At 45.9% G+C, this 14086-nt stretch overlaps 1 protein-coding gene across 7 annotated transcripts in view; it reads left to right on the top strand.

Moving 5' to 3' along the window:
- Positions 1-274: 274 nt before the first annotated feature.
- The window catches only part of MBD1 (methyl-CpG binding domain protein 1), a 98354-nt gene continuing 84542 nt past the window's right edge, over positions 275-14086 (top strand). For 2 of the 7 annotated variants that reach the window (XM_061614368.1, XM_061614369.1), the window contains exon 1: positions 403-932. Coding sequence is in view for 2 of the 7 variants with exons in the window: in XM_061614363.1 (XP_061470347.1) it covers positions 318-390 (73 nt within the window). In the remaining 5 variants the exon portion in view is untranslated. The other 5 variants (XM_061614363.1, XM_061614371.1, XM_061614372.1 and 2 more) reach the window with 5 other exon arrangements.

The following is a 14086-nucleotide window of genomic DNA, read 5'->3' as shown; positions in this document are numbered from 1 at the left end:
ATTCCGGGCTGTTTCATTCCGTTTCGGAGGGCACTTTGGTTGTTAAAGGGTTAATAAAATTCCTATCGGAAAGGTTTTTGTTCCTAAATGTTGTTCTCAAGTGTCTCTAACACATTCCAGTGTTTTTGGCATCAATTTCTTTTATGAAGGGCCCGTTCCGTTCCGACTTTTACACCGTCCCGTCAAAAACAGCCCACCAGGAGATGTTTAACTTCACCCCTCCTCCTCCGTTGCTGCAATCAATTTTACAGACACCTGCCTTCTCCCGCGCGCATTCCGAAACGCCAGCAGATCGACCCCGGCTCTTCCGGCGTCATATGAAGTTCGAGGCACATCCATTTTGGATACAAACGAGAGAAAAAACCTTCCCGCCGCCCATCCCCACTGCAGGTTGCTGCTGCAAAGCTCAGTACAGTTAAAGCTCAGCCCAAATATTAGAGTTCAGCTGCATACAGAAATGTGGGGTTTCATTCACTTGCGTGAAGATGCGTCCTCCTCCCGCCAAGCATAAAACCGATGCTGCGATCCTAATTCACTTACCTGGGAGTAAGACTACAGAAATAAGGAGGGACTTCCATCTGAGTAGACGCTATTTAGCTCGCACTGCAAAATTTTGTGTGGCTCTATACTTTCTATCTCTGGTTGGGTCTTCCTTGTTTTTAACGCATGCCTTTCTGGCCTCTATCACGTGCGGGGTGTGAGTGCTCTCTCGGACGTTAGGGCTGTTCTTTCGCCATCGTCTAAGAAATCGCTTCTGCTTCCGGGTCATCTCGCGAGGAGTCGTTTGCGTCTGAAAGGGGGGTGTTCCCCTCTTCCGTCTGTGAGGCGAGGAAAGGGGCGCGGGTACTTTCTTGTTGACGCATGCAGAGTCTCTGCGGCGAGGCCTGGTCCGGTTTCCGTCGCGCCCGAGAGAGGCAGGGAGGGAGACGCCGGTAAGTGACGCGCCTGGTGACACCACGAGCTGGGGCGGTAGCTGGGCCTTTTACGACGCGGGATGAAGAAGACAGGCCTTTGGGTTGGCGAGAATCATGACTGACGTGGTTACATGAGGTGACGGTGGCTGGACTATATGTTTTGGAGGTTCTTCTTCTTTAGCCCGTCATTCCCGAGCTGTTGAGGCTCGCTAGTGGGCTGCATAAGGATTAAACTTTATTATAGGCTCCTGATACCTCATCCCTATCTCCAGCGAAGGGTGCCTGTTGCGCCTCTGTATTATGCACCTCTCTGACCCTTCCTTGCCAGTCTCTGCTGGTGGGTGGGTAGGTAAATTTGTTATATTTACGGAGAGGATCTGATTACGGTAATTACCCTTTGAGTTACTAATTTGCTTGCACTGTAAGAGTTTCTCTGTAAGAATAAAGTGCACCTCTTTTTTGTGTGTGTGAGATGTGCCTCCTTTATTGGAAGATTGTGGGCTTCCCGTAGGCATATGGTTGGCCACTGTGAGAAAGGGATGCTGCACTAAATGTGCTACTGGCCTGATCCAGCAGGCTCTTGTGTTCTTATGATTGTAGAACACTGTTCTAGGTGTGAGTTTTCTGCACTTGAGTATATTATGTATACGGTGTATGTGACAAAGCATCAAGGCTGAACTCAAAACAAAGTGGTCATGTCGATAACAGTCTTATAAGGGGGGGTGATCAACATTATTACTATCTTTATTTGCTGGATGTTAACTCTTATTGTTGAGGGGTTGACAATAGTATAATGGCAAATTCAGAAGTGCAGGGTCCCTTCATGTTAGTCATAGTCACGCCCCCATATTTTGCTGGTGGGTTGAGAATGAGATCTTTCTTAGTGTCTTCTCCCACAAGAACAGATATCCCTAGGAGCCAATAAGCATGAAAGGGGAGAGTGTTAACTGCTGAGAAGAGTATTTTCAATGGCAGATCCACCTCCTTTCACTCTGATTGGCTCCAATCAGCAGAAAAGGACAAGGAAGCATGTTAGAAGACTCTTATCGGCAGCTAGCACAATCCCCTTTCATGCTGATTGTCTCATAAGATGCTGAAGATATTGGGAGTCTGCTCCCAAAAAAGTAAAGGGTCTAAGACCCCCTAAGACCCTGGACGACTACACCCCTGGGGGTCGATTCCTTGGATGGAGAGAACTTACTTGGAATTTTCTACATTTCACTGCTATGTATCTGGAGCTGGTTCACGCTTGCATAATTGTCACTTGATAACTGTGACATCAAGTGATGTACAATCTGTGTATAGAGCAGCATATAGTGTATATGTGAAGACTGAGAGTTATTGGGACATGTGTTTTGCTGTATTGCAGAAGAGCTTTAGATCACTTTTCTCAACTTTTGAATCTGCAGCAGCAAAGTATATTACTCGAACTGATTTTCTGAGTCCATGCGCAAGGAGATGCCCTTCAACTAGATGCCACTGATGAAGACTGTTGAAGTCAAAATATATTTGACAGGTTATTTGAAATACGTTTTTGTAACCATTTTTCATCTGTTGGACTTCAAGGTTATCACTCCTTTGTATTCCATTGCTGTGGTATAATTATTTGATATACATATTAAATCAACACAGCTAGATATTTCAGAACATATTTATGTTGTATTACACAGGGCATTTTCATTACAGTGTTGTAAGGTATGTAAGATGTTTTGAGTCATTATTGTACATTCTGTTAGCTATCAGCCATAGATCTATATTTGTAATGTTTTTAAATTTTTACATGCATATGTGATAGAAATGTATTACTTTCATTTAGATCTTGACATTATTCATTCACTTGATGACTGTGACATCAAGTAATATGCAGTCTGTGCACTGACCATCTCAGCACTGAGGGAATGTTTGCAGTACCTTAAGCTCAGTGCTCTTTAATGGGGCTGTTTTGTGTATTCAGGTCTCATTCTCAGGTGTAGAGAAAGTGAGTGATCTATGTATGTGCAAATGAGGTCTTTGAATCTACAGCTGAATGTGTGAATTGGTTCCACACTGCAGTTGAGGCGAGATGGGGAAATATGAAAGTTCTTCCTGTGGAATTAGCCATGCAACATACAGTACATGCAAGTTGTGACTCAAAATCTTTGGTTTGCTGAAAGGGGGGGGGGGAGCACCGCAGTATTTCTCCCTCCCCCACCTTCACAATAGCCCTCTGGGTAGGCTTTGATTATTCCACATTTAGCATATGTGTTGAGATGCTGGGAGCAGTGATGGCTGAAGGGAAAAGATGCTGAACATCTATTGCTAAACAGATATTCTCAGCCTGGTTTTGAAAGGATAGCAGTGTTGTTAACTTCCCATTTCTGTCTTTCTCAGGCAAGTTAGGCTATTGTTTTAGCAGTCTAACCTTTGAGTAGAGTTCATGGGTTTAAGTGAGTTCTCTGCTACAGAGATGTGAAGGTGTGGAAGGATTTGGGGAAAAACATTTCCTCACCCTGTTTTTTTCCCCTGGGCCTTCACATTTCAACTTTGATAGGATACTACATTACCTGATTCTTGGCCTTGTTGGTAAAACTTTTGATGGTTCCAAAGAGCCTAATCTTCTGTTGTATGATGCCTCAACTTAAATGCTTCATCTGTTGAATATTACATTATATGTCACAGGGGAAACTTCGTTTAACTTTGTGTCTTTCTCCCCCAGAAAGGTGAAGAACATTATGGCATTCCTTTTTGTAGTGTATATTGAAGTGATCAAAGAGATGGATGTAGGATAAAGTTTTGATGGGCTTAATCTTTGAACTGAAGGGCTGCAGCTCAGTGGTAGAACATATGTATTTATAGTTTATCATGTGCCTCGGGAAGAGATTTTATCATCAAGAGGGGAGACCTGAGGGGGCCCCAATTGCCGTAGTGACGGGTAGAGGGAGGTATGGTGATATGAGAGGGACGTGCCAGGTAAGGAGAACGCGGCCCAGACATGTAGTGGCTGTGCCGCGTTCTGGTCCTTCTCATACCCGCAGGGTTGTTGGTTGTCCTATCAGCCAACTCTCAGATCTCCAGTTGCTGCTCTTTAATGCCAGATCGGTACATAATAAAACCTCCCTCGTCCATGATTTGATTGTGGACGAGGTGGCCGATCTGGCATGTATTACCGAGACCTGGGTGGGCGAACAGGGAGGAGTTAGTCTCTCCCAGCTCTGCCCACCGGGGTATCTGGTTCAGCATCATGGTAGATCTGAGGGTCGGGGAGGTGGGGTTGCTGTGGTCTATAAGAGTTCCATCTCACTCACCAAGCACCATGTCCATGCAATCACTGGTCTGGAGTGTTTGCACCTTGTGCTGGGCCAGAGGGACAGACTGGGAATCCTTTTGGTGTACCGCCCACCTTGCTGCCCAATGGCTTCCCTAACTGAGCTGACGGAAGTGGTCTCGGAGGTACTGTTGAGATCCCCCAGACTATTAGTACTGGGAGATCTCAACATTCATGCTGAGGCTGCTTTGTCTGGGGCAGCTCAGGACTTCATGGCCGCCATGACAACCATGGGGCTGTCTCAATATGTTAGTGGCCCAACACATACATCGGGGCATACTCTTGACCTGGTCTTTGCTACCGGACATGGGGATAGTGATCTGGATGTGGGGAGTTTTACATCTCTCCCGTTGTCATGGACAGTCAGTAGCCTTTTCCCTCTGCAAGGGTGGGGGACCTATTAAATTGGTCCACCCCCGGAGACTAATGAATTCTGAAGGTTTTCAAAAGGCTCTGGGGTTTTTTCCGGCTGATAAGACTGGCGCTCCTGTCAAAGCCCTGGCCGATCTGTGGAATACAGAGATGACCCGGGCTGTTGACACGATCGCTCCTGCACGCCCTTTCCTATGTAGAGCTCATACAGCTCCTTGGTATACTCCGGAGCTGAGAGCGATGAAACAAGACAGGAGGCGGCTTGAGTGGAGATGGAGATGAACTCCCGACGAATGCAATTATGAGCTGGTTCGTGCTTCTACTAAGCTCTATGTAGGAGCGGTGAGGGCGGCAAAAAAACAACATTTCGCCGCCACTATTCAGTCATCTCTCTCACGCCCACAGGAGCTTTTTAAAGTGGTTCGTGGCCTACTCCATCCAGGCCTACAAGATACGGCAGATACATTGGTAGCTCGATGTAATAAATTTGCTGAACACTTCCAGCATAAGATCTCATGCATTCGCCGGGACTTAGACTCCTATTTAATAGCAGTTAATCCTACTGAGGTGTCCGGAGCACAGTCTTGTCATGTTTTGTTGGATGAGTTTCAGTTGGTTCAGTTCGAGGACATGGACAAGGTGCTTGGACAGGTTCGTGCGACCACTTCGGTACTGGATCCTTGCCCCTCTTGGCTAATTAAAACTAGCAAGGAAGGAACAGTTGGCTGGGCCAAGGAAGTGATTAATGCCTCTTTACGAGAGGGAGTGGTCCCTGGCTGTCTGAAAGAGGTGGCAGTGAGACCACTCCTGAAAAAACCTTCCTTGGACCCAGAGGATTTCAGCAGCTACAGACCAGTAGCCAATGTTCCGTTCCTGGGCAAGATCCTGGAACGTGTGGTTGCTGACCAGCCCCAGGCGCTATTGGATGAAACTGATTATCTAGATCCATTTCAATCGGGGTTCAGGCCTAGTTTTGGCACTGAGACTGCCTTGGTCGCCCTGTTTGATGACCTATGTCGGGAGAGAGACAGAGGGAGTGTAACTCTGTTGATTCTCCTTGACCTCTCAGCGGCTTTTGATACCATCGACCATGGTATCCTTCTGGAGAGGCTTGCGGAGTTGGGAGTTGGAGGCACTGCTTGGCAGTGGTTCCGCTCCTACTTGGTGGGTCGTCTCCAGAAGATAGTGCTTGGGGAACATTGCTCGACACCGTGGGTACTCCAATGTGGGGTCCCGCAGGGTTCGGTTCTGTCTCCCATGCTTTTTAACATTTATATGAAGCCGCTGGGGGCGGTCATCAGGAGTTTTGGAGTGCGTTGTCATCAGTATGCTGATGACAAGCAGCTCTACTTCTCCTTTACATCTTCTTCAGGTGAGGCAGTTGACGTGCTGAACCGTTGCCTGGCTGCGACAATGGACTGGATGAGAACTAACAAACTGAGACTCAATCCTGACAAGACTGAGATGCTGTTGGTGGATGGTTTCTCTGATCGGATGGTGGATAATATACCCTGTCCTGGATGGGGTTACACTCCCCCTAAAGGAACAGGTGCGTAGTCTGGGAGTCATCTTAGATTCTTCCCTCACACTTGAGGCTCATGTAGCCTCGGTGGCCCGGAATGCGTTCTACCAACTTCGGTTGGTAGCCCAGCTACGTCCCTATCTGAGTAAGGAGGACCTCACATCAGTGGTACATGCTATGGTAACCTTGTGTCTGGACTACTGCAATGCGCTTTACGTAGGGCTACCTTTGAAGACGATTTGGAAGCTACAGCTAGTGCAAAATGCAGCGGCCAGACTGCTAACAAGAACTAAGCGGTCTGAGCATATAACACCTGTGCTAGCCCATTTGTACTGGCTTCCAATATGCTTCCGGGCCAGATTCAAAGTGTTGGTACTTACCTATAAAGCCTTATACGGCGTGGGACCACAATATCTGTCGGAACGCCTCTCCCGATATCAACCGGCCCGTACACTACGGTCTACTACGAAGGCCCTCCTCCGGGTTCCGACTCATAGGGAAGCCCGGAGAGTGGTGACAAGATCTAGGGCCTTCTCAGTGGTGGTCCCCAAACTATGGAATGGTCTTTCCGAGGAGGTGCGCCTGGCGCCGACACTATCATCTTTTCGGCGCCAGGTTAAAACCTTTCTCTTCTCTGAGGCATTTTAATTCCTGTTAATTCTAAATTATTATATTTTGATTTTAGACTGTACAGTTTTTTGTACAGTTTTGTATTGTGATATACTGTATTGTGTTAATTTTATTGTATTTTTAATGTTCACCGCCCAGAGAGCTGTTGCTAGTCGGGCGGTATATAAGCTTAATTAAATAAAATAAATAAATAAATAAATATGCTTTGTGTGGAAAAGGTCCCAGGTTTTCCTGAATCTCAAGATAGCGCTGGAAGCACTCTTGCCTAAAATCCTGGACAGCTACTGATAGTCAGTGTCAACAATACTGAACAAGTTGGACCAATGGTGTGGTTGAACAAAAGCAGAGACGTCCTCTCCCCTCCCCCCTTTGTGATATGCAAGGGGGTAAAAAGGTGAGCAGTAAATATTCAGTAACAGGTGTGGAAGTTGATTTCTGATTTGGATTTTCCCCCCAGAACGCCTTTATCTTATATTCAATAATCTGAGTTGCTGTGTTTGTTATATCAAAAATATATCAGTTGGTTGCAGTGTTTGGCATAAAAGAGGAAGCATATTCATTTGGATGCTGTTTGTATCTGTTTGTTGAGAAAGTAGTGGTTTGTGGTTGATGTGTTTCCTGAAATTCAGTGTCAGGGTAACATTGTACTAAAAGAGGAACTAGTACAAAAAGGATGTTGTTTGCAGAGAAGTTGCATATTATAATTATATATTGGGTTTAGTTTGAAGCTTTTCAGAACTGTTTCTAGTTATCTCTTGTTGTACCTTGTGGGATGTCATAATAGGGGTCAAGAATGCATAAAGTCCTTCTTTTTGGATTGGCACATGAATAGATTTAGATATACATGTGCCAAAGGTCCACCCTCAAAGGAAGGTACCAGGGTATGGATTGGTATACAAGGGTCACAAGGCCCAATGTATGTATGACATATGGATTATTATAAAAGTTTGTGTATTATCTGATATTGGCAGAGTGAAGTTCATGAGAACTGGCTGTCCCACTAGCGCTACTGGTTTTCCTTTATTGTTGATCAATAAACTCTGTCCTTTGGAGCACAATCTATCTGTCTGGAAAGTTTTTCCTTCCACAATTCGGCATCCCTGGGTGGGCAGGACAAAAACAGGACCAGGCCCTGGTAGCCTCCTCAGGGGAGGCACTAAGGGCTGGCCTGTTGGCTCCTGCCAAAAAGATCACCAGATTGATTGCTCCCTAGGACATAAGAATTTTGTTTGTGTTGTCTTGTGTGTATATCTGTGTTTCCAAAACTTCTCCCTAGACATCAATAAAAACTTCGAGCTCAAGAGCTCCTGAGGAACGGGTGAGTATAAATTTTATTAGGGTTTTAAGTGGAAAATTCCAATCGTAAAAAATGTAGAGCAAGTGAAAGAGTGCATGTGAATGTTGGCATAGGGGTCCCTGCTATGTGAACTCGCTCTCAAGACTCTTCCCCTGTGTCAGCCCTGGGAGACCCCTGAAAGGAGGCTTCTATTATGAACACAGCCGATTGAACTCAGTGGTCAGCAAGTTTGCATAGTGGCGTATACCACCTTACTGTGAATGAAGGAGTTTGTAGACCCCTCAAGCAGTCAAATGGCCCTGCATGCCTGGGAAACAGTCTCCCCATCCTTTCTCCCCTTGTCTGTTGAAATAAGAGGTTGTGGGTCGCTGTTGGGGTTGCCCTCAAGGCTCCGGCTCACGGAATTCTGTAAGCCTTGAAGGAGGTCAGAACCTTGAGTTCGTGGTGTCCTCAGAAGCCAGGGGGGGACCTCAACAGAGATTCACAATACAGACTGAGTGGGTTCTCACTGCAAATCCAGGTTTGAATATTCGCCTGGTGCGATTGGTGTTGGTTATAAAAGGACGTAGAGGAAAGTGGATAACTGTAGGAAGGGTGGTGAAGGACAAACGGACCAGGGAGGTGACCCTGTCAGAGAAATAGGCCAGGGCCACGTTCCCTTCTAGAGGAAACAGACCGGGATTCAGACCAATGGCCAAGAATAATTCGGAGAATAATTTGTCCAAGATCTAGATCCCCTCGGAGTAATAGGCAGGGGTCTAGGTCCTGTCGGAGAGAAAATTTTTGTCTAGGATCTAGGTCCTCTCGGAGTAGCAGACCAGGATCTAGGTCCCGTCGGAGAGAAATTTAGGGGATCCCTTCGGAGAAATCTAACCAAGGAGGGTGGATGAAGTCCAGGATCCCTGGGTAATGTCCGCAGCCACAGGAAGTTCCATAGAAAGTCAGGGAAGCAGGAATACGATAGACCTGGAAGAAGGTGGTTCCCGCCTTTCAGTATATTCATTTTACTTTTATAGGTGGAAATTAAGACCGCCTCCTAACGTTTGGACGGCGGCCGATTATTTCATTCCTCAGCTGTCCTATTCACGGTAGAAAAGGAGAAGGCGCCCCAAGAGATGCCATACCGAAAGGTGGAGAAAGTTGTTGGAAAGGCAGGGGGATTTGCAGAGGGGGACCCAGCATAGGAGGTGGGCCCTTCAACAGATTAGAAAGTTAGGTTTTAGACCAAAGGTATTGCACCCTAGTTATCCTCAGATACGTATATATACCCCACAACACCTCTTGTGGATCCTGTAAAGGGTCCATGTTTGGGTTGCATGATTTACAAAGAATCTGCTGTTGTGGAGAAAGGGAACATTTAGAGAAGAAACGGGTAAAGGGTGCCAGAGTGTGGTCAGTTCTACCCACTTGTTGTTGGGCACCCTATCCTGTATTTACCGCAGATATCGGAGAAGTAAATTCAAAGTTGACTGTGCCTCCACAAAAGGGCACGCCAGTGTCTAAAATGTATGAAAAATATGGCATGCTCCCAGTAAAGTTTTTGCCTCTATGGCATGCTCATACCAGTGGTTTAGGAAGGACTTTATGCGTTCTTGACCCCTATTATGACATCCCACAAGGTACAACAAGAGATGACTAGAAACAGTTCTGAAAAGCTTCAAACTAAACCCAATATATAATTATAATATGCAACTTCTCTGCAAACAACATTCTTTTTGTACTAGTTCCTCTTTTAGTACAATGTTACCCTGACATTGAATTTCAGGAAACACATCAACCACAAACCACTACTTTCTCAACAAACAGATACAAACAGCATCCAAATGAATATGCTTCCTCTTTTATGCCAAACACTGCAACCAACTGATATATTTTTGATATAACAAACACAGCAACTCAGATTATTGAATATAAGATAAAGGCGTTCTGGGGGAAAAATCCAAATCAGATTTGCGGTTTAAGAACATACCTATAGCCAACAGGTATTTCTATCAAACTTTAAAAAGCGGGGAAATTGGGCAGCTGTAGTGAATGCACCAGGGGAGTAGGAGACCTGAACTCCTCTCTGAGATATTGTACTGCCCTACAAATTTGTCAAAATGGAAACACCATTTGGGTTGGTCTTTGACAATCCAATCCACTTCCTGTGTAGCTTGGAAGAATTTGGTAACATATGCCTCTGGGCATATGGTGAACGGTGGCAACACCTGCCATCTCCAAAGATGGAGAATTACATTTTTGTATGGTTGTTGTTGGTGTTCTTACTTTGCTTCTTTCCTATGTTACTACTGTTTCTACAGAGAATCTAACCTAGAAAATTATATTTCTGTTGTTATTCATCCTAGAAATCTGTGTCAAATTTTTATTAATATCAAAGCCTTTTTATTGGTCAAAGTCATATGATGGTAAAGACAGCCTTTTGTGTTTCAAACTGGAGGTTATGTTCTATTTCTATTTTGGGTGCATTAACAGTTGAATTTGAAACTGCAGTTTGATGTAAAATTAGATTGATTACGATATGTTGCTGCTTAAGCAATGACTAGCTGTTGGGGAAAAAAAACTTGGCCTGCCTGAGATGCATGTGTTCAGCCTGCTATGCTTAAATCTCTCCACTGAAGGAAAGATTGGTATGGTCAATTAAAGACATAGAGCACACCTAGAATTTTGATAGAATATATTTCATCTCCCACTGTTTTATCTTGCGCAAATTGAGACAGTCCTCATGTCCATTGGAGATTATTCTGCAGAATAGTCAGTGCCATTATTGCACAATTGTTTTTGGAATTTTTTTAGGGTTGCAAGGTGTTGCTGTACTTCACATATTCACAGAAACAGAAGCAAAAGAAAATGATTTACTATAGGAAACTTTACTAAAATTGCAAAGTAAATCAAACATATTTAAAGTGACTATCTGAACTATATTAGCTGTCTTAATATTGTTGCTTCCCCCTGTTAAAACAAGATGAGCATGTGGGCTGATTGCAGGTGTTGCCACCACTCACCATATGCTCAGAGGCACATGTTACCAAATTCTTCCAAGCTACACAGGAAGTGGATTGGAGTGTGAAAGACAGTGCAGTGGAATAGATAAAACCTGGTGAGTCCTCTGTGTGACTTTCGGCTCAGCGGCCAACCTACCGGTGCTGTCAAAGGAGGTTGGAGGCCTCTATTCAAACTATTCCAAAGGGAGCTTGAGGTGTGGCCTGGAGTTGCAGGGAGGGCTGCTTTGGTTGACTCCATCCAGAAACTTTGTTAGAGAGACTGCGTGGACAGAAGAAGGGAGGTATTTTGTTTATATAGGAAAAGGTGTGAAGGCGCCTAGAGGAAACGTGAGAATGCTGGCAGGAGGTCCGGGTGGACACAGCTGAGGTCAGTGCCAATAACGGTAGGGAGTGGGGAACTGAATGTGTATGTATTAAGGAGAGTCCCTGGAATGTGGTGCTGATTTCTCAAAACTCTTCCCCCTTGTCAGTATTAATCTGAACATGGCTGATTGAACCAGTGGCTTAATCAGCTCACATTCTGGTGTTTATTGCTCCAGGGTGCTTGAGGGAGTTAGCAGAGACCCTCGCTCTCAGGTTACCCTGCATGGATGTTTGAGTCTTGACTTTCCCACCTCCCTTTGCCCTTTCTGAACTTCTTGTTTGGGGAAACTGTGTCCTGAGTGGCATGGCAGCTGAGTGGCCTAAGTCCAGCTCTGTTGGTACAGCGCTGGTGGCTGGCGGTGAGACTTGCATGTGGGCAACTGTGGTCTAAGTCCATGCTGTATGTGGTCTGTGCTGTCCGACACTACTGATACTGATTTCCTGTGATTGAGTAGCACCAAGGCATTGTAAAGCCAGGCTCCAAGTACGGGTGGGGACAACTGTGGTCTAAGTCCGTTCTGTCTGTCTGTGATGCCTGGTGTTGTTGGCACAAACCAGTGAGTTGAGGAGGTCTGGTGACTTAGGCTAAGGTAATCCGAAGAAAGAGAGTCCTTAGCAGGCATAGAAAGTGGGCAGTGTTGAGGGCACATGCTTGTGAAAAATAAACATGGGAATTCAAAATTCAAAGTTGTCCACAACACCAGAATGGGGTACCCCAGCTTTTCACATGTACAAAAAGTACCGCATGGCGGCCATTAAATTTTTACCACTTTGGCATGCCCATACAAGTGGCCCCAGAGGAAACTTCAGTTTCCCTTGGATGGGACCTTTGACTCAGAGTGCTTAGAACAACTTAGAAAATTTTAAAAAACAGATGGCACCCAAGTTCTGAGGGAACAGTGGGATGCCTTCGCTATGTGGGAGAATGAAATAAGATTGACGAAAAACTAATCTCGTATTAGGAATCTGAAGGACTCTCAGGGGAAGTTAAAATTGAAATTGAGACAAGCCCAAGAGAAATTAAACACACCACAAGCTTTTTCTGGTACCAACTCCTCCTTATATCCTTTGAGGGCTCTGAAAGAGGCGAAAGCTGCTTTCCAAGACGTTGGGCCGGAGCCATCGGAGGATATATTGGATCTTCCTTCTGCTGCCGGGGCTGCTGCCACAATCCACAGCGTGCACCCAGCCTCTCCACCTCCACCATCCCTGCTGACAGCGCTCCCCACCCTGTACCTAGGCAGGCATCTGAGACATCTAGTGCTTCTCTCCATGCTGCCTTGCAGACCTCTCCAGGGATCCTGGAGAGTTTGGAGAGATTAGGCTGCTTCAGAGTGGGCAAATAGTTTGAGACAAGAGTATATGCCTGAGTCTAGGTGACCCCGCTTCGGCAGCTGCCAGGGACAAATGGGGGCTTAGTCACCATCCATGCCCCCTGGTCCCCTCGGGACCTTACGAATTTGGCTAAGACTTTCCCAAACATCAGGGAAGAGCCAGTGAAGTTTCAGGAAGAATTAGAAACGGCTATAACATGCTATGGGCAGACATGAATCAACTTTTAAGAGTGATTCTTCCCACTGAGGTGCGAGAATGGTTTAAGGCTAAGACTGAACGGTTGAACACTGAGCCAGCTATGGATGAAGAGTTGCAGCAGAAACGATAGCTGCTTTTGGATGCTATACCAGTTGTCTGCCCCAGAAAAGCAGACTGGATCAAAATAAATAGTTGCAAACAGGAAGATAATGAAAACCCAGCCAATTACATGGAACGGCTAAAAGGGTTTTTGAGCACCATTCAGGCATAACGGATGCTCAAAACACAGTGGAACAGGCCATTGTGTCAGCATTTGTGCAGGGTTTGCTTCCCAAAGTGGGTGAGCCCATCTGGACTCACACTTTGGGTTGGCAAAATAAGAAGACGCATGAAATTATTGATGCAGCAAATCATTATATGGGTGCTTTGAAGAAAATGAATGAAACCATGTACACATCCAGAATGTGCCTCAGCAGGGGTGAGGTGCAGGGGGCCTCCGAGGCAGGTTCAGGGACAGCCAGGGAGGAGGCAAAGGGGGCTGAGGGTCAGTCTGCCATAATTGCAGGCAGGCTGGCCATTGACACCAGAATCTCCATTTGGAACAACTCGCACAGGGTTGGAATGGAGCTCCCTCTTCCTCACTGTCTCGGACTCCTCAAGGAGGCCTGGCTGCGCTGGCTTTGTACCCGATGCTGGCGCACCCATGACTAGTTCCACACATCTCATGGCCCCAGCCTGCCTCTCGGAGCCCTTTGTACCCTGTCAGGGAAGAGACAGTTAACAACCTGATGGGCTTTGAGGACATGAAGTGACATGAGGGCCGACCCAGAAAGGTGCAAGGCCCTTTGCTTGCCCCTATGTTTGCTTTAGATGACTCTGAATTAAATATTCAATGCATGGTTGGGGGATGGCCTGTGCCTTTCCTGGTCGATACTGAAGCATATAAATTCCTTCTTAGGCAGGCTGATTTTCCTTCTGCCCCACGCTCATCCACGTTGGGGTCTTTAACCGCCCCGTGTGACACCCAGTTTCTGAACCCATGAACATCTCCATTGGCCTCATTTCTGTCGATCATGCTTTCCTTCTTAGTTCCTGTTCCCCTGTAAATCTCTTGGGGCTGGATTTGTTGTGCTGTCTTGGCAGTACCGT

The sequence above is a fragment of the Rhineura floridana genome, chromosome 3 (genome assembly GCF_030035675.1).
Source record: "Rhineura floridana isolate rRhiFlo1 chromosome 3, rRhiFlo1.hap2, whole genome shotgun sequence".
Lineage (NCBI taxonomy): Eukaryota > Metazoa > Chordata > Lepidosauria > Squamata > Rhineuridae > Rhineura > Rhineura floridana.
The sequence above is the reverse complement of the archived record's forward strand: the minus strand, read 5'-3'. Positions and strand labels throughout refer to the sequence as shown.